The sequence below is a fragment of the Diospyros lotus genome, chromosome 6 (assembly GCF_014633365.1).
Source record: "Diospyros lotus cultivar Yz01 chromosome 6, ASM1463336v1, whole genome shotgun sequence".
NCBI lineage: Eukaryota > Viridiplantae > Streptophyta > Magnoliopsida > Ericales > Ebenaceae > Diospyros > Diospyros lotus.
The window spans coordinates 45,599,315-45,626,568 of record NC_068343.1 but is presented as its reverse complement, the minus strand read 5'-3'; the positions used below and the strand labels follow the sequence as shown (position 1 = coordinate 45,626,568).

Sequence of the window (27,254 nt, the reverse complement as noted above, 5' to 3'; positions counted from 1 at the left end):
CTAAAGGTATGTAGGAGGTCTAACCACCCTAGTATACCTGCAAACCGGAATGATAAGAGTAGAATTGGGAAAAGAAGTGGGACTGGCAACAGGGGAAAGAGGATCGATTGTAGAAAAATTTGAAGAAACAACGGGAAATGGAGAATGAGAAGAAGGCAAGTCAGTCGCTAAAATTGGGAGCACCAAATCAGGAAAGGGGTCAACCACTTCATCAAGAAGAGTGACAGAATGAAAAGGGAAAATGTGCTCTTTGAAATTGTACATCCCATGAAATGAAGATGGATTTGGTGTGAAGATCATAAAGTTTGTAGCCTTTAATATTTGGAGGATAACCAAGAAAAACGCAAGCAGTGGCCCAAGGATTAAATTTTAATCTATGAGAATACAATGTGGAGGCAAAACAAAGACAACAAAACACTCGAAGAGAGGCATAATCAACTAGTGACTGGTATAACAATTGATAAGGTGTTTTGGAATGCAAAAGAGGAGAATGGGTTCTATTTATCAAGAAAGTGGAAGTAAGAATGCAATCACCTCATAACTGAATGGGAAACCTAGATTGAAAAAAAGTGCTCGTGCCACATTTAAGAGATGTCGATGTTTCCTTTCAACCATTGAGTTTTGTTCAAGCCACTCAACACATAAAAACTGGTGTATAATTCCCTTAGAGGCAGAATAATCAACAAATTTAAGTTCAGGGGCATTATCTAACATAAACCTTTTAATGACCTTATTGAATTGAGTCTCAACCAAAGAAAAAAACTTAGGGATAATGTCCTTAGCTTCTAATATATGTCTCATAAGGAATACCTGAGTATATCTTATGCAGTCATCAACTAAAGTCAAGAAATACTTATATCCAACATAGGTAGGCACATGATAGGGACCTCAAGTGTCATAATGGATCAAATCAAACGCATTTTGTGATAGATGATTATGAGATATAAAAGATAGTCTCCTTTGTTTAACCAAGGGACAAACAGAACATAAATGTTAATCATTATTATTGAATTGAAGTTGAGACTATTAAATCCAATCTTTTGAAAGAAAGATGCCCCAGCCTCTTATGCCAAATAGTTTTACTAGCATGAGCTACTATGGCTATAGGAATCCTGAAATCTACTACACCAGAAATAACATCCAAGACATATAATCCATCAATCAACTTAGCCTTGCCAATCATCTTCAAAGTGTGTGTATCTTGTATTGTACAGGCATGAGAGGTAAAATTGAGACTCATGGAATTTTGCCTTGCTAATGCACTCACTAAAATGAGGTTAAACTTGAAATGAGGCACATATAGGACATTATCCAACATGATATGTGAAGTAAGCTTAACACGACCCATATATTGAACTAAAATTTGTGTGTGGTTCGGTAAAGTAACATAAGCATCCCGAATAAGCTTCAACTCAACAAAGGATGCATGATTAGAACACACATGACTTGTGGCTCCAGAGTCCAACACCCAATGATTAGGATTACTAATCGATGAACTAATATTAATAGAAAGACAGGTACCTAATGCCTGACTAGAAGAAGAAGGGGCATAAGGAGGAGTAGATTCAGCATTTTCCTACTTGGTAACTGTGAGGTGAGAGCTCAGCATGCTCAAAAGACTCTGATATTGCAGTGGACTTAGGGACTTCATAAATCTTTCTACTTCTTTAGTCTGAGAAGAGCTAGAGATAAATTCTAACACCTGACTAACAACAGGATTTTTAGTATGATTATTTATAGCCATTTGTTCAGAATTATTTCCCCTTTGTCTGGGCTTATACTTAGGAGGATATCCATGAAGTTTGTAGCACTTATCTATGGTATGTCCACTAAACCCACAATGAGTACAGAAAGACCTGTCCCTCTTCTAATTTTTACCTTGATTAGACTTATGTGTGTATGTCGACGTTCAGAGTTGGTCGACCATGATTTGTAAGCCCGCAATGAGATAATGAGCACAAATGTAAAGAGGGGGAACAAATAATAAGACGTACACAAGAAGTTTTTACATGGTTCGACTAGAATGATGCCTAGTCCACGACTGTTCTCTAGTTATTCTGGCAGAGTAACAGTATATCATTATGGTCCATCCTCTCTATAATGGTTTTGGACCCCTATTTATAGTATGGAGTGTTTGCAATTTACATAAAATCCAAAGTAATAGGATAATATCATGGAGACAAGATGTCCTTATCAATTCCATAAAATCAGGAGTGGATTCTGTATTACCAGGGATCTGGGTTTACCTCAAGTAAAGTAGGTGGGTCCCACCTCCGTTTATTCAGCGGTCTTGTTGTGATGCAAGCTGAACGATTAGGCCAGTGAGCTAGAAGCATTACGGGGAGCTCTGGCTGCACTCCTCACCCTACAATTTAAATAGCGTTAATCAGTTTTGGATGTTCAGTGTTGAAATGGTGAGGAGGTTTAAACTCACCAGTGTGTGAGTGTAGTTGTAGCACAAATATAAATTCCGGACAAGTCCGGGTCGATTCACTGGGAGGTTTATTTAACAAAAGAATGGTTCATTCGGGTTGATTTATCCAAAGAGAGCTAAGTTTTCCTGATTGTGAAAAGGTTTTTTTTTTTTTTTGAATATTAAAAGGTCTTGGGTTGAGGCGAGTTCAGAACCAATGCCTTATAAATCTCTTATAGTAATTTAAACAGCAATATTAATCTGAAATAAACAGAGGATCGTTTCGTAGTTATAATTCAAGATACGAATGATTCTTAGCTAAGCAACCCTCATACATGATATGATGGTTCTGGGTTAAGATATCACTGTAAATTTTATTATACTAGAGACTATGATTTGATCGTCTGAGCTTGGGTATATCTCATCTCTAATTCTAGCAACTTTCATACATGGCATGAGAGTTCTAAGTTAGGATGATGACCCAATCCAAACTCACAAAATCATTTATACACTCAACTCGAGTTTAACTCAGATAAATCTTGCATTCATCGAGGTTTGGCTTATCTTGAGATTCAAGAACATTGGACACTGTCCTCGCCTTAACCCAAGATTAGATTTAGCTACTCATTTTCATTTAAAAGTTAATTAGCAGGAATTTAAATGACGGGAATTAAAAGACAGTATTTAAAAGACACTTTTTTAACCGACCATATAGGCGGTATATAATTTAAAGACAATAATTGAAAGACTATTTTGACCGACCATATAGGCGGTATATAATTGAAAGATAATAATTGAAATTGCAAGAATTTAAAGGCATAAATTAACCGACCATTTAGGCGGTGGATAATAAAGTAACAATAAATGACATAAGAATTTAAATAAGAAAAAGAAGAAGTAAGATTTGCAAGAGAAAATAAAAAAGAACAAGAGCAATTAAAACAACTAAAATTTCATTCAAGAATAATCATCCCTTACAAGTGCACCTAAGTGCTCTATTTATAGGCTAAAAGATGTAATGGAAACTACTTAATTATATAATTTAATAATACAAAATATCTAGTTGATGATGTAAGCAATGATGTCATTCCAACCCATGATGTAAGCGATGATGTCATCCTAACCCATGATGTAAGTGATGATGTCATCTCAACCATGATGTAAGCGATGATGTCATCCTATCCCATGATGTAAGCGATGATGTCATCTCAACCATGATGTAAGCGATGATGTCATCCTATTTGTGGGATTTGGGCTTTTCATATTTTTGGGCTTGGGCCTTCTTTATGTTGGGCTTGAGCTTGAGCTTGGGCCTTCCTTGTGTTGGGCTTGAGCTTGAGCTTGGGCTTTTCTTATGTTGGATTTTATTTGATTGTTGAGCCAAGTGCACTTGAAATATCCTCTAGACTCCATAGTTGGCCCATGATTTTGAGCAACAATAATGGGTAATCCAACATCTTCGATTTATGCCTCTAATTAATTGTAGAAGACAGCTTCCTTGCTTCATCCTGTAATAATATATAATGCAAATAATTATTTATTTTAAGCATAATTATAAAGCCAAAATAGGGATATAATTCATTAGGATATAGGAAATATTGACCCTTATCACACCCCCCAACTTGAATATTGCTAGTCCCTTAGCAATTAGATTATACACCAGCCATGATCTAATCGCAATACTTGCATGAATATAAAAATTTCAAATTCGAAACCAAAATGCGTAGAGTAGAACATTCAAAATAAGTCGAACATTCAAAATTAGATTTATGGTTAAAGGTCATACAATCTTAGGAATGGCAATCAGGATGATCAATACACAGATTTACTCCCTCAAAGTTTTGACTTTAAGCCTTATTGTGGATTTTCCCTCTAATAAAACGATTCCTCAGGTGTACACACAAGGGGGTGCACCGTTATAAGAGTAAATGTATAACAAGTTCAAACTCGGTGTCATCCCAAATACAAAGAACGTATTTTCATGAAAGAACAGGGAAATTAACATAGCTTCATGACTGGAATAATGCCATAGATAAATAACTTTTGAATTTAAACAGAATTCCTTGCTCCGAACTCGAATCCTGAGATCACATGATTTATAGCATCAAGAGGGACCAAACTGGGTTGTAATGAGGCTATGAGGTTAATACGGGTTGTCAAAGAAAATGGTAAGTGTGCAAATGGTGTGTTAGGTTTTTTTTTTAGTCTCAAACTGGATATAATGTTTTCTTCAGCATTTGTTTTGAAACACTTATGCTGAATAACTAAGAGAACTTCCCCTTTTCTTTTTCTTTTTTTTTTCTTTTTTTTTCTTTTTTTTTAATATGAAAATACTGAGATAGACTAATTCCTAGAAACACACCAGGTTGGATAAACTTTATATAGTTACAGGTTTAAACGAAGGTAAGGAAAGAAATTGTGCTAAGAACAGCTCAAATGGGCTAGCAAGTTAGGCTAATGTAAAGAAAGAAAAAAAAATTAATAGGCCCAAATTGAAAGTAATTGATCCCCCTATCATACTTCTACAAAACAATGTTACTCAGTCAACTAATTCAGAGTTTGAAACCAGCTAAATTCATCCGCTATCATACTAGACATTCAAAGCAAATTGATGTTTTGAAGCTATTGAAGAGATGAGATAAACAATAAAGCATATTTAGAGTAAGTGTTATTTCACTCAGAAGTAACGATTATTAGGCTCAAACACTCACTTGGGTAATAGTCTCTACTTCTGTTGAGGGATCATGCAGTGTGCTAATCAGCTAATTATCATTGCCTTTGACTTTATGACCGATAAACCAATTTCTAATTATTGAACACCCGATGCATGCAAATCATCTATTCTAATTCCATACATATACGTTTTCAAATAAGAAATTAATGTATTCATGATTCATATTGCAAATCCAACTGGCTATCAGTGTATAATTCCAAAGCTTTAGGGATAGCATTATTTAAAGCACACACATTCTTTTTTTTTTTTTTTTTTTTTAATTCACACAAAACTACAAGCATGCAATTGCAAATTCATAGTTAAACATAGACCAGATAATTCATAAACATACCTTACTCCCCCCAACTTGAATTGCAGTAATAGAATAGGGTTGTTAGGAATACCTGTAACTCCATAAGTCCATAGATTTACTGTGAACTGCTAAAACTCAAACAAACAAATGAGCATACCATATATATATATATATATATATTTTTATATTTTCACACCAAAATAAAAATTTCATGCAAGTCATAAGATAAACAAAATGCGTCTCAAGAGTACAAAGTACTCCTTACTCAGCCATCTTATCATAGACTCGCCTAACAACATTCCACAATTTTTTTTTTTTTATTTTTAAGAACACAAGAAAAGAAATTTTGTACAAGTCATAGGAGATGCGTCTCAAGAGTACAAAAAGTACTCCTTACTCAGCCATCTTATCATAGACTTGCCTTACAAGGATAATTCTAAATTAATCGAACCTTTTTGCCGCTTGTTTTTGATTGCCTTAGACCAATCTATCCGAGGCTCATAAGGATCGTGTTGTGGAACATAAGTATGTAATTTCTCTAGCAGCTCCTCGACGGTGGATGCAGAAATAAGAATCTTTCTTGCTGAAGGAGAAATGAACTGTTGGTCCACAGCCTGATCAATAAAAGAGAGCAACCCATCGAAAAAATGGTCAACATTTAAAAGTCCAATGGGTTTGGTATGCAGATTGCTCTTGGCCCAAGAGATTATACAGAAGATTTCTTCAAGTGTACCAAAACCTCCTGGTAAAGCGATGAAAGCGTCTGACTGATAAATCTCACAAGCCATGCGCTCAGACATAGAAGTCGTTTCTATAAGTTGACCGCGTGTAATCCCAGAAATACGTGGTTCAGCCAAAGGGATTGGCATTACACCTACCACATATGATTTTCCAAAAAGTGCAGCTTGTGAAACATAACCATTCAACCCACGACTTCCCCCTCCATATACCAAATTAATCTTTTTCTCTCCTAATTTTTGGCCTAGTTCGCTTGCTACAAGTGTGTAACAAATATCACTCCCAAGTTGAGAGCCACAAAGTACACATATGGTTTTGATTCGACGAACTAACTGGCCTTCCATGTTTGTTTCTTTTGTATGCCCTGGAAAGAGGTTTGGCGATCAAAAGTAGCTATACAACAATTCAACAAGAAATAAATACAAACAAAAATCATGCGTATGTACAAGTAGTTGTGATTGTGGCTCACATCTTCCTCTGGTTTTACGTCCAGAAACGGCTTAAACACTTTCTATGAAGCGAGGATAAGCTTCCTATCCAATTTTCTTATAGATTGGCAAACAGGGTCGTTTTTAGTCAGATTCCCAAGACTATAGCGTTGGTGGTCACTTATGAACTGGGTCCATAAAGCAAGAAGTTCTCTTTGCACTATTCCACATGGATGCGTCTCAAGAGTCAATCGGATATCATCCAATGACTCCTTACTCAGTCCATCCTTTATGAAACTAATTTTATCTTCTCGATTTACGGACGTAAACCCCACAGATTTGCATCGAGTGTTACAGGTCCAACGAGCACACTTGTGACAACCATTCACTCTTTTAGCTCTTCGTTTCTTTGCAAAACTACTCTTCCCTAAGCCCGGGAAGTGCTTAAAACTAGGTGAAGTTTCGCCAGCTAATCGAACTTTTGCTTCGATCAGCCAACGAATATCTTCAGGGATGTTATTACGCATCAATATCCTAAGTCTTTCACACCTACCAATATAAATTTGTTTCAAATCATTCATCGGGAGAGATGGATAGTACTTGCGGATTTTTGATAGTTGAAGATCCATTTTTTTTTTTTTTTAAATCAAAAGACAACTATAATAAGAGAAAAGTAGAAACTATAAATCTTACAAAATGAACGAAAATACCTGATCGAAGAACAACACGAAGGAGAGGAAACTGAGCTTGCTTGCAGAAGTGTGGTTTGGCTCATACAGATATAGAGTCTCTTATAGAGCAATGGGTGTCACTATTCTATACTTGGCTCGAGGCACGCCATAATTGTAGGGTCAGGCGCGTCTCTTTTTTCAATGCTTGGTGCCTCCTTTTTCAACATTTGGCAGTGTGCCTCTTCCTTTTTCAACTTTCGGTGTTTTTTTTTCAATGCTTGATGTTTCTTTTTCTTTATAAGATATTGTGTCATTTTTCTTTATAGGGCAGTATGATTGCACTGCCCCAGAAAAGTGGTTGCCGTCAATGATATGTCTGTCTCCCTCTTTTCTCTATTTTATTTTATTATATATTTTTAAATATTTTTTTAAGAGTTTTTTTTTCTTTTGTTCCAGTTAAGAATCAAATAAGTGGTTGCCCACCTATTCGTATAATAACTCCCATTCATTACACCAGTTTTAAAGTTATTTTCAAAATTATGTAAATTGATTTTTCTCATAAATGCACATACATATTTTGAAAATATGTCATCCGGAGGTGTTGGCTTTATTACATTAGAATACGACACATCAATTCGCACAAACACTTCACACATGTTAGGTTTAATTTGATCCCCAATAATATAGACTAGCCCAAAAGACATAAATTTAGGCTCAAGTTTGGCTAGGCCCATGGTATCTTCACATTTGGGCTCTTGGGTTTTATCCTCTTCTTTCTCCCAGGCTTCTTCTTTTCTCACAGCATTTTGGCCCAATTTTTCTTCTATGATTGCTCGTACCATCCTAGGGTCATCAAGTCTCTCAATTGATTCATCATTCCTAGGGATGGGTATAGATTGGACCGACTCTTGACCTATGGGTGCATTGAATGACGATTCCTCCCCAAGACATTGGCCTATGGAATTTTGATTAGGTTGGTTTGGAAACTCTCCAGGTTCACTCACGCTCAAGGTCTGTGTAAACTCGGTCAATTGTTCTAAAATGTCACCTATGGCTCTAGTGGTTTGTTCTTGAAGTTCGACCACTTGTGTATTAAAACTCATTTGACCTTGCATAAACTCCTGAAGGGTGTCCTCTAAACATTTTTCATCCTGAGGTTGATAAGCATCAGATCTAACCCCTTGTTCTAACTCAAATTGGTGAGGTGGTGGAGGAAAAGGTTCATGAGATTGGAACACAGAGTCATTGTTCCAAGGATAATTCCAACGGTTATAGGAACTGGGGTATTTAGCGTAAAGATTTGGGTCATAGCCCGACAGATAAAAATTCTCCCTCTGACTCTGGTCAAAAGAAAACCTCCCCTCACCAGGATCAGGATGGCCAAATGCATTAGAAGTCACAGACATGCTAAAATACTGAGACATAGAGAATATAGAATGACAATTCAACGGCAAATAATGATGCTAATGAATCAATTAATGTTTCAATAATCATACCTGACCGTAATCTCTTGCACTGTTTAGTAACTAAAAGTTATCTAAATATTTTTTTTTAAATTTAATTTTTTTAATTATTTATATATTTTTTTGAAATATATATATATTTTTTAGTTTTTATTTTTATTTTTATTTATTTATTTATTTATTTTAATTTTTGGGTTAGTTAATTTTTTTTTTTTTTGTGCTGAATAAAATTATATATACCACACAAAGCATTATTATTGAGTCAAACAAAATTATTTGCACAATAGATTAAATTCAAACACCAATAAATGCCTAAGTACACCTTATCCCCCAACTTAAATTGCGCATTGTCCTCAATCGGCAATAAAATGATAGAAGATAGGCATACCTGGCGATCTTCAAACCACCACATGTACATTTTCCACACGAACAAGTTGGCCTATAGCTGCTAAATTCATCCCAAATGACCTTTGATTTGGTCAAATAGGCACTGATCGATAATTGTCCTTGTTGTAAGTTCATCAATTCTCTCCTAAGTTGAAAGATTCGAGGACCATTAGCTTGTTGATATCTTTCTTTTAATTCATTCCATATGCCATAAGCAGAATTAGAAAAAATGACACTTGTTGAGATTTCTTTAGAGGCAGAATTCAATATCCATGAAATCACTATATTATTGTTCCGGATCCAAGAATTAAGAAGGGGATCATCACCTAATGACTAGGAAATCAAGCCATTTACAAACCCTAGTTTTTTCTCTACCGAGAGTGCAATGACCATGGCACGGCTCCAAGATGAGTAGTTGTCTCCCGTCAAAGGTTGCGACATTAGCAATAGTCTAGGATTGTCGAAGTGGTGCAAATAGTAAGGGCTTAAGACAATGTCAATGGCAGAGTTCCTTATTGACAAAGAAGATATTTCTAGAAACATATTCGCCATAGAATAAGTATGGACGATCAAGGAAGAAAAAGAGAAATCAATAGCAGGAGATTGCCACAAAGAGATATTGATTTGTAGATCTTCGATCAAAAGAGATTGTTGTCACAGAAAAGAAGAAACTCCGAACAATGGAGATTCAATCAAAAAGAGGAAACGTACCTAAGGCTTGCCGAAGATCGTCGAAGATCAACAAAGAAGGAATCGTGATCGACAGCCAGAAACGAAATCGCGAGCCTAGGGTTTAGAAACGCTCTAATACCATAACAAAGCAAATGAGAGAGAGACAAAATATAATAGCGCCTCATTGATCTTTCTATTAATTGGATCTCAGCCTTTAAGTAGTAGCCCTAAAACTAATACATCAATATTACAAAAATACCATTGTTCAACGACAACAAAATAACAAAAAACAAAATACAAACTAACAATAGTTAAAATGCTAATATACCAAGCTCCAAAGTAAAATACAATGAATTAAAACCCAAATACTCTGTTAAGTTTTGTGATGCTATATGCTAGTTCTAAAAAGTAATATATATTATATTTTGTTCATGTATAAATTAATTTCAAATGGTTTGATTATTTTCCTATTTTTGATAGTGACTAAGTTAAGACATAGAAGTTAAATATTTAGAAGTTAAATAGAATTTCAGAAGTATTTAATGGAACAAATGGCTTCTACACTAACAAAATTAAGATACCAGTTTCAAAGCAAGTCTTGCAGTTGTCATTTCCAGAAAATTTCTTCAAGAAAATAAACAGACAGAAAAATGGTAGCTAGGAGCTGAAATAGGAGAAAAATACCTGGAAATTAATTAAACACTTCAATGGTGTAAAAATGGTGTGTTGGGTTTTTGCATGGAGAATTATTTCTAGAAGATTAAGAATAGAACCTGTTAGAATGAAGATGAAGTGCGACTGTATTTTTTTCCAAGTTAGATTAATTAACTTAGTGGTTATATTATGAGGGTTATTTTAGACATTGAGTATATAAAATAACCTGTTGTAATTGACGCCCCCTATGTTCTATAAATAGGAGTCACGGGCTAGGCAGTCGCATAGAACATCATTCACTCATTCAAACTATTTTCTCTGAATGCAAGTGAGATTGCCAAGAGAGAGAAAGACTTAGAGTGAAATTTTGTCTTTGTATTCTCTTGTGTGAGAGAGAAAAGAGAGCTCTTGTAATCTTGTTCGAGCAGTTTCTAGTGGAATTGGCTCTCGGGATTAAGGCTGGATGTAGGATTGCATATTGCAATATGAACCAGGATAAATCAACGCCTATTGTTTGGTTTGATTGCTCTTTTACTTTAATTTCTTTTCTATTTTTCATTTCAAGTTTTATATAATTTATTGTGGGTTGATTTTTAGGTGAGGAGTGGAGAAAGGTTGGCAAACTAGAGTATTGAATTGAGTTTCTAAGAGCTCCTAATCCTAACAGATTGGTATCAGAGCCAAGACCTCTTTCAAGAATTGCCAAGAACCCTAGAAATCAATAGGATTCTTCCCTGAAATGGCTTCTGCGGCCTCTACTGCCCGTTATGACATTGGAAAGTTCAATGGGTCTAATGATTTCGGACTTTGGAGAATGAAAATGAGAGCTTTATCGGGTAATTTAGGATTAGAAGAGGCTCTCGATGGAGAGTCAAAAATGTCGAATGATCATCCTAAAGAAAAGAAGAAGGAAATCATCAAGACGGCATACAACACCCTAATTCTAAGTTTAGGGTACAAAGTTCTTAAAGAAGTTTCAAAAATGGAAACTACAGCAGAGTTATGGCTTAGGTTAGAGAGTTTGTATATGACAAAATCCCTATCTAGTAGACTATTCTTGAAGGCAAAATTCTTTACCTTTAAGATGCAAGAAGGGTAGGAATTGTATAGACGCATAGATGAGTTTAATAAGTTGTGTTTTGACTTAGAAAATATATATGTGAACTTTGATGATGAAGATAAAGCCCTTGTGTTATTACATTCTTTACCTAAGTCATATGAAACTTTTGTGGATATCCTTAAACATGGTAGGAATACACTAACCTTAGAAGATGTTATAGGAGCATTGAATTCTAAGGAGTTACAACAAAAAAATAGAAGGAAAAATTGTTAGAGATGTCCTTACTACAAGAAGTGGGACTGAAAAGAGAGAGTTTAAACCAAGGGGGAATTCTAGATCCAAGTCTAAGAATGGCAAGAAACAGTTTAAATGTTATCATTGCCATGAAGAGGGTCATATTAAGAAATTCTGCCCTAAAAGAAAGAAAGAATTTATTGAAAAATCAAATTCTAAAATTTCATCCTCCCTATGTGAGTATGATTATGATAGTGCGGATGCATTGGTTACATCTTGCCCAGGTATTACATTCTCCCCCTCTTAATAAATTTCGTCCTCAAAATTTGACTCATGATAATTGAATCACTGCTATTGCTAATGACTCCCAATTGTAATATCCTAAATATATCATTCCTATTCCTTGGCAATCATTCCTTGCTCACATCTTAACACGATCCATGCTTACCAAACATGTTTCTTATTTTCCAGAATATCCCATTGTAGCTCTAAACAGGCGGTTTACACACATCCCAAGATAATTCATAATACTTAATATCATTTCCAATCGTGTCCTTAGAACCCATTTGATTTGACTCCTAACTCTCCCAGCCCACTCTGATGCTAATGCATATGCCATGATCATAAAAAATTATCAAAATTTAATTGAGCTAACTCGATGTACCTTTCTCCATTGTCAGGTAGATCTCTTCGTCATCTTTTGACAAGTAGAAAACTCGTCCAGGACGAGGTTTTTGTGCCTCATTCGCTTTTCCCAATTGCTCCACTTTCTACCTCTTTGGACATTCGCTCAAGTAATGACCAGGTTGTTGACACGTAATTCATGTGATCCTCATTCGATTCCCAGTTGGAGGTGCCTCTTTATTCTTAGGGCACTCCTTTTCCTTGTGTCCTTCTTCACCGCATGTAAAACAGCGGACACGTCTTTGGAAACATTGTCTCCCTAAGTGTATCTTGTTACATTGGGGACACAGCCCACTATCTTTGGAGTTCCTTCCATCTGACTTATGTTCCCTACCTTTCGGATCTTTCTTCTTTTCTTCCTATCTAATCAATCCGACACGTAGTAGATTAGTCTTCGTGGCTAAGGCTCTATCCAATGCCTCGTTATAAGTGTCCATCGTCCACGAGCTAAGAGCTTGCTGCAGTCCCACTTTTAGTCCACTCACAAACTTATGTGCCTTCTGCCACTCATCGGCTTCGTACATAGGCACGTACCTAATCAGTTGAGTAAACTTGATGTCATATTAAGTCACTGACATCTCGTCAGTCTGCTTCAACTTCATGAACTCCTAAGTCTTTTCTTCTCTCTAGCTCCGAGGAAAATTTTTTGCGTCAAACGCTTCCTTGAATCTTGCCCAAGTCACAGGTTGAGCTTGCCTCAGCCTTAGATCTTGCTCCACTTGCTTGGGTGTCCTCTGTAAAGCTCGCTGGGCTGATTGCCACCATCGTGCAACTTTTTCCTCTAACATGAATGTAGCATAGTTAACCTTCTCTTCGTCACTACACTACAAATGTTGCAGCAGCTTCTCAGTTTGCTCCATCCAAAACTTTGTCATGCAGGGGTCGTCTTCTGTTTTTCCCCTGAACACCGGGGGTCTTTGTCGGCAATACTGATCTAACACGTGAGTGGTATGCCTCGGCGGCTCGTTCCTCATTACATGTGTTAGCATGCCCTTTAAAATTCTTTCCATTTGGTCAACTCCTGGCTCAAGAGGGTCACATTAACGCAGGAGCCCGGCTCACTACATTTACATCGGAGATCACGTTCCCATTCTAAGCATCCAGGAATCACCACACAATCCCAACTCCAAAATTTCACATGGACCACCTAGTCATCCTAATATAACTTCCCTGACCAAATGGCCTGGCACAGAAACCAAGGTGGCTATCCCGACATACTCACCAGCACAAGATACCCTTATTATTCTGTCATGCCCTTGGAGAATTATGGCTACACTATCCAGACAACATCCTAGGCTGACATCCCACATGAACAACACAATATGGACCACCTAGTCATCTTAGTGCAACTTCCCTGACCAAATGGCCTGGCACAGAAACCAAGTCAGTTATCTCGGCATGCACATCAGTACAAGATACCCTTATTATTCCGTCACGCCCTAGGAGAATTATGGCTACATTATCCAGACAACATCTTAGGCTGACATTCCATATGAACACACAAAACGCAAGACAATGCTACATTTCACAATTCAATGCATCATATAAATAACATTTTATAAAATGCAATGCACAAGTACAAAACGTTTAGGGACGAACCTCCCTCATAAAATCAACTATCACCGGTTATCGTTTGCATGCAACAAAACCATTTTGCATGAAATCTCAATACATTTAGATAGAACAAACACTAAGTTTTTAGGGTAGAAGCACCTATAGTAAATCAAGTTTTAGGGGTGAACACTCACTTCGAATGTATTCGAATCACCTCGATCCTCTTGCACTACCTTGATTTGCGTGTCAAATCACAAACACTTGAATTTATTCTCAACCTTGAGCCATGACACTTTCTAAACACCATATTTAATTAAAGAAGCATCAAAGTCCATTTTCCTCAATTTTTTTCATAATTTCTTCTATTTTTCTCCCAATTTTCACCTCGATAATTCCAAAATAATTATTTCCTTAACCCTTTTCCCAAATATTTCAACACAATAATTCCTAAATTAATTTAAGAAAAATACTAGAAGAAGAAATACCAAAACTGCCCTTCTCATGCGCCCTCACGTGCCTGGCGTGTGGCTACGTGTGGAGTGTGGCGCATGCAGCTCATGCGTCACCTTCTTCCCTAATTCTCCAGCCACCGACGACGATGACTCCAATGGCCAAACAAATGGTACCCCCTTGAAGCCCTCAAAGATTCGATCACGATGGCATGTTTTTTCGGTCGAAAGGACATCGAAATGTGCCCCAAATGGGCAGTTGCAGGCGGCGGTAGGTGGTCCGCCTAGGGTTTTCCGATCAAGCTTCAAACGGCCATCAAACACACTCATTTGCTTCCCAAATGCTTCAGAAATGATGCCCACACACCAATGAGCAAAAACCCTCTATCCCTTGGCTTCGATTCATCCTCAAACTCAACGAATTTGATGCCAAAATCTTAAAGTTTTTGGCCTCCTTTTATAGCTAAAAACCGACCACATCTCAGCTAATCACTGGCCGAGGCTTGGCCTCCAAGCTTCCCACGGCCGTATACTACCTCCCCCAGGTCACCCTTACCCGTTCCATTGCCGGAATCGGCAGCTACGTGGGGTGGAAGGCGGCGATTGTATTTCTTCCTTGCGTTCACACCACCAACTTTCCATAATTGCACTTCAACCCCCCTATTTCTTCAAGTGCCATTTTAGCCCTTTCCAAAGCACCCCTGAACTATCCAACAATATCACTAAGGCCCACAAGCTTTGTACTCTTCGTTTAACCCTCGAAATTTCTGAAAAACTATCTTTTTAACCTCTTTCGAGTAAATTTTGAAAATTAAACTTAGGCCCGGCTGGTCAATTTGACCTTAAATCCATTAGTTTCAACCCAAAATCGCTCAAGGGTTGTTTCATATACAAAATCTAAGTCCTCAAGACACTCCGTTGATTTTTCGGATGTTCCCTACGTCGATTTGATTTTCTCAGTCCGATTGACAGCTGTACCAAAAACTATTCCCAATCCCATTTCTTTTGATACCTAAAATCATAACTAAAATTACTCGTCAATACCATTATATTTTCTTTATCTATCTAGGGTCTGGGGTACTCCCTCCAGTCATTTCGGTCACTTAAGACTGCGATAGTGTACCCTACAGCCTCTTTCTTTCAATAATTCCAGTTATACCATTCATCAAATACCATTTATACCCTTAAAAGATTCCTAGGTATTACAAATATCCCTAGGAGAATTGGATAAAAGTGGTCATTCCTATAAAGGGCATGGTGGAGTTTTAAGAGTATCAAAGGAATGGCTCACATTAGTGAGCAGGGACTTAGAGAACTGTCCAAACAGGGTATCCTTGGGGATGAAAATTTAATAGATTTGGACCAATGTGAAACATGTATTTTTGGCAAGTCTTCCAAGGTAAAAATCCCTAAGAAAGCAAACCACATATCTAAAGCCTCTTTAGAATACATTCATTCTAATTTATGGGGCCCTAGTCAATCTTTAACACATGGTGGGGTAAGGTCTTTTTTATCTATCATAGATGATTTCTCTAGGATGGTTTGGGTATATGTAATTAAATCAAAAGGTGAAACTTTTTAAGCTTTCAAAACTTGAAAAACCTTAATAGAGAATTAGAAAGGTATGAGAATCAAGATTATTAGAATAGATAATGGTCTTGAATTTTGTAACAAAGAACTTGCTCAAATGTGTAAAGAAAGTGGCATCCTTAGGCATCTAACAGTTCCCGGAAACCACAAGCAAAATGGCCTAGCTAAGAAAATGAATATGACCCTTTTAGAAAGGGTGAGATGCATGTTAATCCATGTTATGTTGTCCAAATCATTATGGGGAGAAGCTGTTACAATAGCTGCCTATGTAATTAATAGGTCTCCTTCAGCTGCAATAGAGTTTAAAACACCCTATGAAATGTGGCATGGCCATAAGCCAAGCTTAGAGCATCTAAAGGTATTTGGCTGCATTGCTTATACACATGTTAAGCAAGGGAAATTGGAGCCTAGAGCCAAGAGGTATCTTTTCATAGGTTATCCTAATGAGGTAAAGAGAAATAAGTTATGGGCCCTAGAAGAAGGATTGCCAAGGACTTTGGTTAGTAGGGATGTGACTTTCGGTGAAGATACTTTCTTAAATGATGATAAGGTAGGTAATCAAAAGGATGTGATAGTGAAATGGAAGGCTGTTGAGTTGGAACAACAAGTTCAAGATGCTGCCATGAATAATCCCATGGAATTGGCAGTAGATCAACACACTGACAATGCTGATTATCCTTTGCAAATGGACCAACATAATGTTGATCCTAATTCCCCTACCTTAGAGAGTTTCTAGCAAAGTGGCAGTGATAATCCCTCATGTTCTGAGAGATTCTAGCTTTTTGGAAGTGTTGGATCTTCAGGTTTAGATAGTTCCCCTAGTATAGGTAGGTACAATGTGGCAAGAGATAGGCAAATGAGGGAGGTTAGACCTCCTATTAGGTATGGATACTCTGATTTAGTCTCATATGCACTATTATGTGTATAAGAGATAGCTAGTGATGAACCTCGTACATATGAAGAGGCTATGAGATCAAAGAATTTTGAGTTATGGTTGGATGCAATGAGATCGGAAATGGATTCCCTTAATAAGAATAAAACTTGGGTTTTGGTTGATAAACCCTTAGGTAAAAGGGTGGTAGGCTGTAAGTGGCTCTTTAAGATTAAAGAAGAGGCAGATAATGAGCAAAAAACCTAGGTATAAAGTTAGGTTAGTAGCAAGAGGATTCACCCAAGTGGCTTGGGGTAGATTTTAGTGAGATTTTCTCACTGGTAGTGAGGCATACCTCTATTACAATCTTACTTGCAATGAAAGCCCATTTGGACTTAAATCTAGAGCAAATGGATGTGACCACCGCATTCCTTCATGGTGAATTAGAAGAGGACATTCTAATGGATCAACCTAAGGGATTTGAGGTTAGGGGTAAGAAGGAGCAAGTATGCTTGCTAAAGAAGTTCTTATATGGACTTAAGCAATCTCCTAGACAATAGTATCAGAAATTGGATACATTCATGATCAACCAAGGCTTCAAAAAAAGTGCCTTTGATTGTTGTGTCTATTTTAAGTATATTTCATTTAAAATCGTTATCTATCTCCTTCTTTATGTGGATGACATGCTGATTGCTAGCCAATCAGATATGAAAATTCATAGGTTAAAGCTGCAATTAAATTCAACTTTTGAGATGAAGGAGCTAAGGGAAGTAAGATTTTAGGGATTGAAATAGAAAGAAATAGATAAAAGAGGTTAATCAAGTTATCTCAAAAAGCATACCTAGAGAAATCGATTAAGAGATTTCAAATGCATGATGCAAATGAGGTAAATGTTCCTTTTGCACAACACTTTAAGCTATCCCACAACAAATCACCTAATGATAAAGAGAGCATAAAAGAAATGAGCAAGATACCCTACTTTAGTGCAGTAGGTAGCCTCATGTATTGTATGGTGCATATTAGGTCGGACTTAGCTCATGCTATGAGTGTTGCTAGCAGGTTTATGGCTAATCCGGATAAGGAACATTGGGCTACAGTAAAATGGATATTTAGGTACCTTAAAAGATTAATAAACATGACTTTAGTTTATGGTAGAGTTTGTGAAGAAGATGAGCCTAATATACTAGGATTCACTGATGTTGACTATGTAACAGACTTAGATAGAAGGAGGTCATCTACCGGTTTTGTATTTAAGCTATGGAATGCTACCATAAGCTGGAAAACAAATTTGCAATTGGTAGTGGCACTCTCAACCACTAAGGCTGAGTATATAGCGGTTACAGAAGTTATGAAGGAGAGCCTATGGTTGAGAGGTTTAGTAAGTGAATTCCTAGGTAGAAAGGTTAAGGCAATATTAAATTGTGATAGCCAAAGTGCTATTCACTTAGCTAAAAATCAAGCACACCATGAAAGAACTAAGCACATTGATATTAGCTATCACTTTATCAGAGAAGTCCTTGATATGAAGAAAATAGATTTGATAAAGATAGCAGGAGAAGATAATTTTGTTGATATGTTTTCAAAAGCAGTACCAATGTTAAAATTACATCATTGTTTGAGGCTCTTACACATTTATATTTGTGAATGATTAGTTGTTTTGTAGGTCCAAGAAGAGAGCAAATTGATGGAGCCAAATTCTAGAAGATATGCATGCAAAAATAGTGGAGATTTGTTAGGTTTTTGCATGAAGAATTATTTCTAGAAGATGAAGAATAAAACCTGTTACAATGAAGATAAAGTGCGACTGGATTTTTTTCTAAGTTAGATTAGTTAACTTAGTGGTTATATTATGAGAGTTATTTTAGACATTGAGTATAAGCAGTCGCATAGAACATCATTTACTCATTCAAACTGTTTTCTCTAAATGCAAGTGAGGTTGTCGAGAGAGAGAACGGGTTAGAAGAAAAGTTTGTCTTTGTATTCTCTTGTATGGGGGTAGTGAACTTGTGTGAGAGAGAAAAGAGAGTTCTTGTAATCTTGTTCAAGCAGTTTCTAATGGAATTGGCTCTCGAGATCAAGGCTGGATGTAGGATTGCATATTGCAATCTGAACCAAGATAAATCAACGTCTACTGTTTGGTTTGATTGCTCTTTTACTTTAATTTATTTTTCATTTTTCGTTTCCAATTTTATATAATCTGTTGTGGGTTGATTTTTGAGTAAGGAGTAGAGAGAGACTGGTAAACTAGAGTATTGAATTGAGTTTCAAAGAGCTCTTAATCTTTAACATGGTGAAAAATACCATTCCCTGGAGATGGAGAAATTAAAATGCACTGCCTTTGTGCACTGGAAGAAGGCAAAAAATAACTTCACAATGACGGGAAAAAAAAAAAACAATGAAGCAATTGTCGTGTGAAGAAAGAAAAGTTACCGTTGAATTCTTATGATGAGAAGTGATGCAGCATGTAGTGCATGTATGAAGGAAATATATCAAAATAAATCCTTGAAAAAATAAACTTTAATGGCCGAATCTTGACTATCAAAAAGACACAAAAACAAAATTGTTTTGTTAAGAAAACTCAAATATGTTGCAAAAATTTGTATTGAGAAAACTTAATTACAAATTCTAGATCTTAGGCATATTTATAGTGTTTGGTGAATTTAAATCCATCTAATATTTGTAAACAAAATTCAACTAGAATACTAATAAAAATAAAACCCTAATTAAACATGAAATAAAATCCTAAATAAAGTAAAAACATGAAGTAAAATCCTAAATCAAGTAGAATTTTAAATATATGAAGTATTAAAATATTATTCTAATATGATTAAGTTAATTTTGGACCGGGTCTTCATTGATGATTGCATCAAGAAAGAAGCTAGACATGTCATTTAAGTGTAAAATTGGAGAAAGTCAATGCTTCAAGCTATAAGATGATACGCTGCCTCCTCAACGAGGAGTCGTATGTGTGAAGAGTTGTTTTTACGTGGAAGGAATTGTAAGGGAAGAATTAGGGCATTAATGTATTTGGAGGTAAAATTAAAATTTAAGTTAAAATATATATATATATATTTACTTTATTTTATTAAATAATCGCAGGAACAGGCCTCTTAGCCAATTTGTAAACTTTTCTTGGCCATATATTAATATAATTCCCCTTTTAAGCCCAATTGAAAGTGGAGATTTTTTTTTGACGAGTCAATTTCTTGAATTTCACTCCAATGTTTATGTTTAACAAAAAAGAAATCGATATTGTGATTTACATATTTATATAATTAATAAGGTTGTGACGTATTTTTCGTAAATCACAGCACAGCACAAAGTAGATGCAACTTCGAATCTTTAATTCCTTTTTATTTTTTATAAATATGTTAGCAAATTAAGCAACATATATATATATATGCACCAGATTTTACCTCTGCACGAAGGATTTGTATATATATGCACACATGCGTGCATGTGACCTTAATTTTTATGAACTATTAATTATGACACATCGATCATAAAAAACGAGATGACTTGCATTCCTTCTCCTCCTCAAATTAATTGCTCATATATAAATAATTAATTAATGATTTGACTTGTTCTAAATATGCGAATGTATCATACATACATAAATCATGCAGTTTCAGTTAAGCAATACATATATATGATATGCATATGTACGATCATAATAACATGTGCCTTGGGCAAGGCTTCAAACTATAATACCATATATACAGTGTCGTATATGAGATTTTAAGACTCTGAAGCGAAATGTAAAAACGAATTCCAAATTGTAGCAACTCTAAAATTTAAAGGCTTAAGCTGATAAATCATGCACTTTCAGTTAACAATACATATATATGCATATAAATGGCCATAATAACATGTGTCTTGGGCTGGGTTTCAAATTGATAATACCATATATAATTCATACGTGATGTGATTTTACATGCATTAATTAATTATGTTTTTTTTTTATATAGAATAGACTGATGAGTTTTTGAGAATAATTAAATAATATATATGAAATCGAGGTCAAATTAATTTCAAAATTCAAATAAGAAGTTGATAGAAATTAAGTTACATACATTAATTTCACGTGTTTGGTATCTAAAATCTGGAGAGGGACAAGTTCAAGAATAATTAAAAAAGTGACACAAATTTAATTTACAACCCTATTATCTAGGATTAAATATTATTCTATTAGATTACAACACTAAAAAATAATACAAAGATAATTTAAGAAATAATATAAAATAATACAAAACAAAATAAATAAACAAAACAACAAAATAAAAAGATGATAATGGATGAATCTCTTGAAATCTTCAAAGCCCAGCTCCGTCTTGTTTAATTTCTTCAACATGCCTTCCTGATTAAAGTTTGAAATAATATTATGTTCCTCAGGAGAGCCAATAAACTTACTCAATTTCTGTGTTACAGGATGTAACTTTTTGTTTAAAGATTCTTCGTTCCCATCATAATCATCATCATTCTCGTAAATTAAATGTATCCCGCAATTCTCAAGGGTAACTCCAGGATCAAATGGAGGGTTGCGCCTTGTCACCTGTATTTTGTCACCGTCTTCTAATATTGTAACTAATGGATGACAATCCGGATATCGGCACAAATAAAGTTGATCCTCCTGCGAAGATGGGACTCCTCTTAAGTACAATGCATGATTAAAAACTGCTCTAGTCACCCTCAGAATCTTTGCTTCAACCTCGACAATAACAGGCAACTCGTATCTTGAATCATATTGGATTTGAGAGTTAATGGAGACAACAGCAGCTATAATCACACTCTTAATTGCATTATCTTTCTTTTTGGAAAAGCAAACTTCATCTCGAGTAAACCAATCTGGGATATCACTTCCAGGTATACCTAAGTTATATAAATTTCTCAAAGCAATCTGCATCCAGAAAAAGTAACTAGTAAAATTCCATGCTGCTTCATGTCATAATATTTGATGAAATGTCAGTGTAGATGCATATGCATACGTGATAGAGAGGGGGGGGTGTTACCTTGTCAAGTTTCTGTATCACCGTAGAGGCATGAGAACTGCAACCTGCCATGTACAACCTTCTCAAGGATTTCAATTGTTCGATGCCTGGGACATCCACTAGTTTCTCACAATTTGTGAATTCTAGCTCTATCAAATTCTGCAAATTTGAGAGATCAGACAAGCTTTCTAGTGACGTGCAGTTCGCAGCATTCAATTCGTGTAAACTCGAGGGAAGTGGAGGAAGAACTTTAAGCAATTTGCAGTCCGACAATACAAGCTTTTTGAGAAGCTGGAGTCCTTTCATACTAGATGGGAGACTGTAAAAATCATTGTGACTCAAATTCAAATCCTCTAAAGATGATAACTTCTCAAAATCATCAGGTATCTTCCCGGATATCTTCCAAGCACGAGCATTGAATTCTACTAGCAAGGAAAGATTTGAGAAAGAAGACGGAAGCACCTTCCTCTCTGCACTAGTAGCTAGCTCCAATGTTTCAGAAATCTGAGGCACCGGGGGGCAGGGCTTCTTTGCCATTTTCAATGTCCTTAAGTAACAAAGCATCCCAAATGTTTCAGGTAATTCGGTAACGGAAGTCTCCTCCATAAACAGATGGTGCAGGTTCTTCAAGTTTCCAAATGAGGCCGGTAATTTGCTTAGTTTTGTGCACTGGTTCAGTCTCAGCAGGGTGAGATTTTCCAACTTCCCTATAGATTCTGGTAACTCTATTATGACAGCTTTGTTCAAGATTAATGTATGAAGGGCCGACATGTTTCCAATTGAATCTGGTAGTGAATCAAGATTCTTGCAATCTCTAATTTCAAGTTTCCTAAGGGATTTCAAGGAACCAAATTGATCAGGTAAACCAGTGATTGCAGTCCTGTCTAACTGAATCCTAATCAATGAAGATAACCCTTCAATAGAGACAGGCAATGTGTGTAAACTCTGACAATCTCCAACTGATAAGTCTTTTAGATAGTATAGTGAACCAACTGATGCTGGTATAACTTCCACAGAACTACCATTAAGCCAGAGACTGGCCAATGATTTAAGATTGCCAATTGAATCTGGAATCACAGTCAGCGATTTACACCGCATCAAATTTAGAATCTCAAGATTTCCCAACTCACCTATAGAATCAGGTAATTCCTCCAATGCGGAACTATGAAGAGAAAGTTCCCTCAAGGATCTAAGCTGTCTCATGTACATAGGTAGTCGTCTTAAGAATTTGCAAGAGTTCAGGGAAAGCCTTTCAAGGCTAGCTAGCCGGAATATAGTTTCAGGTAATTCTTCTATGGCAGTGTTATCAACGAGAAGTTCTTGTAAAGAATTCATGCTGCCAATATTCTGAGGCAAATTTTTAATCTGTGAACAACCAGAGAGAATGAGTACCTTAAGACGCTTTAGCCCAGAGACATCATTGGGAAACTGAACAAGGCTCGAACAATCCTTCAAGTTCAGATGGCATAAATTCTCCAAATCCCCTATTGACTTGTGAATACTTTTCAGACTTACGCAAAGCTCGAGTGTCAGCTTTTCTAGGGACTTGTGACCAGATAAATCAGGAATTGAAGTTATTTTACAACAGTTATAGAGATTCAGCACCTTCAATTTATTATTCACCTGCAAGATTGATTACTTTTTCCATTGTTATTCAGTCAAACAGAACTAGCTATAAAGAATAGAAATTAAAGAATATGAGCAGATGCAACATACATACAGATATGTCACGTATTAATGTGTCTAAACACATAACTTAAGATAGCTTTGCATTTGAACTGAAGCCTCAAAAATAAAGTTGACAATGACTGAACGTATTATCTAACCAGGTAAATAAGAGAGATGGACTACCTAGCTCACGTATAATTTAAGAATGAATTACACAGGAACGATCATATACTTTAATTATCTTACAATAAATGAAGAACATAACAAAGAGTGAAACGAGAAAACCAACAGAATGCGACCATATAACTCGTGTGGATATCAAAAGAGTAGAGAGCCATAATTGATGGCATCATAAGCACCAAGAACATACAATCTTTGGCATATCACCATAGTCCAAGGCGATATCATCTACCATACCAAAAGGCCTTTTCATCTACTAGAATAAATTCAAATCATTTTTCTTTTTAATTTTTATAAACAAATACTCAGGATTTAACACCTTAATTGATCGTGGAAAAGTGAATAGATTTTTTTTTTTTTAGTTAATCACTCTCTCAATTCATTTTCTCGGTTTGAAACTATTTGTTTTAATCAATCACTTCCTCACTTCAATTTTTTATTTCTCATTTTTTTAATTCATTGTGAATCATAGCATTCTTCCTTGGGCTATATTGTTGTGACTAGTTCAAGCTCACAATACAAAGTTACAAGCCTTTAACCAATACTCTAGCCCTGTATCCATACAATTTAACATTCTTCTTTGAAAATCAAAAAGTCAAGAAAACTAATTCTAAATTTACATAATACAATAACAATGGCTAGCAAGTTTCATAGATCCTACACCCAACATGCTAATAGGATGTGAAACAACAAAAAATAATGAAATTGTATGAAAAAGCAATTTCTTCCCAACGTTTACTAAGAACAAAGCACTCTTGAAGAATCCTTTCACAGCTTAAAGAAGGGTTCTCTCTCCATTGGGGAATACATCTGATAATAAAAATCTATAAATGCAAAAACCTATACACTATTAACATGTATATTTCAGAAAACTAAGAAAGCGTTAGCTTTGGACCAAAAACTTTCGTGAGGCAATGCCTACAAATAAACAGTTTCCTTCTCTTAACTAATTTCTTCATTCTCTATAGAATCATGAGCGAAAATGTTAGCTTCGCAATACAAAGAGGAAAAGATTCGTCAACCATGCTCAATCTTTTTTTAGAGAGAGCTCTCGAGGAAAGAAAATAGAGAAGAAGGTGGTTCCAACTCAAGAGGACGAGGTTTGCAACAAATGATTGACCAAACAATTCAACCCACCTTTTAGGAACAAAAGGAACAACAACTTCAGCAAATACCAAAATAATACAAATAGTGGTGAATAAGGAAACTGTTGGTATTCTTTATGGAGAAAGAAGAAAAGGGATAAAGCAAATTTTTATTGAGTATTCAATCACTTATTCATACAGCTTATTTAAACAGAAAAAACATAAAAAAGGCAGCCAAATCTGCTACACGTTACATAACAGAAAATTCCTAAAAAATAGCTGAAGACTAGATCAAGCCTAACACAACTTTGACAACTTCAATTCCATGTCAACATTAAATCCTAACTTATTTGACTATTTCAGCAACATCATAAGTCATTATTCAATACTCCTCATTGCCTTTGAGCTGCAAATGCAAAGCATTTTAATTTTGGCATGTCTTGGATATAGCATATGGGCATTTTATGGTTTATACTTATGAGGCATAGGTATGGTTAAGAGTTTTGGGGCATAGGCATGGATATGGTTTTTTTTTAGTAGAGTTAAAATAACTCATCCTCCTCATGTTGGTCAGCAGCAGCTCTAGCTTCTCTTTCTTCTTGTTGTGATCTGCACACAATTGTGATGTGACCTAATTGACCACATTTGTTGCACTTTAGATCGGGCCTCCACCAACACTTGTGTTGTGGATGATTGATTTTTTTGCAATATGAGCAAGGTGGATAATTTCCACTATTGTTGTTTCCAGCATTTGCATTCCAAACCTTTTTTTCATCGGTAGGCCTTGCTTGTGCCTGCAAAGCTCCTTCGACGGCTCCTCCTATCCTCACAAGCCTTCTTTGTTCTTGAGCCTATAAAACATTAAGTAACTCTGCCAAGAAAATGCTTGACAAATCTTTTGCATTTTCTAGAGAAGAGATGTGGTTTCATATCTCTCTAGAAGTGTAACAAGTATTTTTTCAATGATTCTTTGATCAGAAAAATCCTTACCTAACAATCTCACTTCGTTAGCATGGCTAAGCAACATGTCAATGTACTCCTTCACAGTTTCTAACTCCTTCATTCTTTGCATTTCAAACTCTCTGATCAAGTTTAACACTTGCATATTCTTCACTCGTTCATTGCCTTGGTATTCTTCTTTGAGATGATCCCAAATGGATTTTGTTGAAGGCAGGTTCATGATTTTTGTGAAAATATTAGGAGAAACTGCAACATACAAGTAGGCCATGGCTTTAGCCTTTCTTATCTTCCTCTCCTTGTGAATCTTTATTTAGTTCACAGTTGGATTGGCCGGCAAATCAATGACTACGTAATCTTCCTCACTTGCTTCCCAAAGATCATGTGCCTTGAGATGGACTTTCATTTTAATAACCCATACCTGATAGTTGTCGCCGCCAAATATCGGTGTTGCCGACATTCCGTGACTTGATTCTGCTTCCATCTTTGTAGATTGTTGGCTTGAATTTGAGTGTTTGTGAATATGGGTTTTTTTTTTTTTTTCCCCTCAACTCACAGGTCCCTCAAGAAAAAAAGCTCCGATACCACTCTATTGGTATTCTTTATGGAGAAAGAAGAAAAGGGATGAAGCAAATTTTTATTGAGTATTCAATCACTTATTTATACAGCTTATTTAAACAGAAAAAACATAAAAAACGGTAGCCAAATCTGTTGTACGTTACATAACAGAAAATACCTAAAAAATAGCTGAAGACTAGATCAAGCCTAACACAACTTTAACAACTTCAATTCCATGTCAGCATTAAATCCTAACTTATTTGACTATTTCAGCAGCATCATAAGTCATTATTCAACAGAAACAAAACGAGAATCTCCAAAAGGTTTAATGCCCAATCCATAAAAGGACTAACGAAACGGAACTGCCAGAGTAGGACTGACTACACTATCATAGAATGTTATTACAAGTATGGTTATGCTGATCAAGAAAAGAGATGCCAGAACCACTTGAAGCCTTAACTTTCCAGGAAGAAACCATGCAAAATTCTATACAGATTCAGGAACAACAGTACACATGACAACTGATACTGGTAAGATGCCTAAACCACTTGTAGCCTTAACTTTCCAAGAAGAAACCATGTCCAATTTCTATGTGGATTGAGAAGCAACACATATGACAAATGATATCAGTAACTCATACAAGATGATTCTTGTGCTTTTGAATTCCAGATAATGATTTTGCAATAAATATCAAAGTTAAAGGGCAATAGCAGAGGTATATAAGAGGACAACTGCATATCTTGAGGTTCAGATAGAAGTACTAACAACTAGAAAATCTTACTCAGTCTCCTCTAATTTATGATTGAAATGTGTACATCTCTTTTCAAAAAACTTTACAAGTTTCAAGAATATGAAAAAAATTTACAAAAAAATTAGTTGCTTATAATTTATAATCTATTTGTACTATTGTCAACAAGAAAAGAG

At 35.8% G+C, this 27,254-nt stretch overlaps 1 protein-coding gene across 4 annotated transcripts in view; it reads right to left on the bottom strand.

Moving 5' to 3' along the window:
* The window catches only part of LOC127804022 (disease resistance protein RPV1-like), a 206,497-nt gene that overhangs the window by 105,218 nt on the left and 74,025 nt on the right, over positions 1 to 27,254 (bottom strand). The window contains exons 4-5 of one of the 4 annotated variants that reach the window (XM_052340728.1): positions 21,904 to 23,505; positions 20,922 to 21,791 (exon numbers count right to left, since the gene is read on the bottom strand). The exons of 1 other annotated variant lie outside the window; for it this stretch is intronic. In XM_052340728.1, coding sequence (XP_052196688.1) covers positions 21,096 to 21,791; positions 21,904 to 23,505 — 2,298 coding nt within the window. In that variant the 3' untranslated portion in view covers positions 20,922 to 21,095. Of the gene's footprint in view, positions 1 to 20,921; positions 21,792 to 21,903; positions 23,506 to 27,254 lie in introns of those variants that run through there. 2 more of the 4 variants (XM_052340727.1, XM_052340726.1) reach the window with 2 other exon arrangements.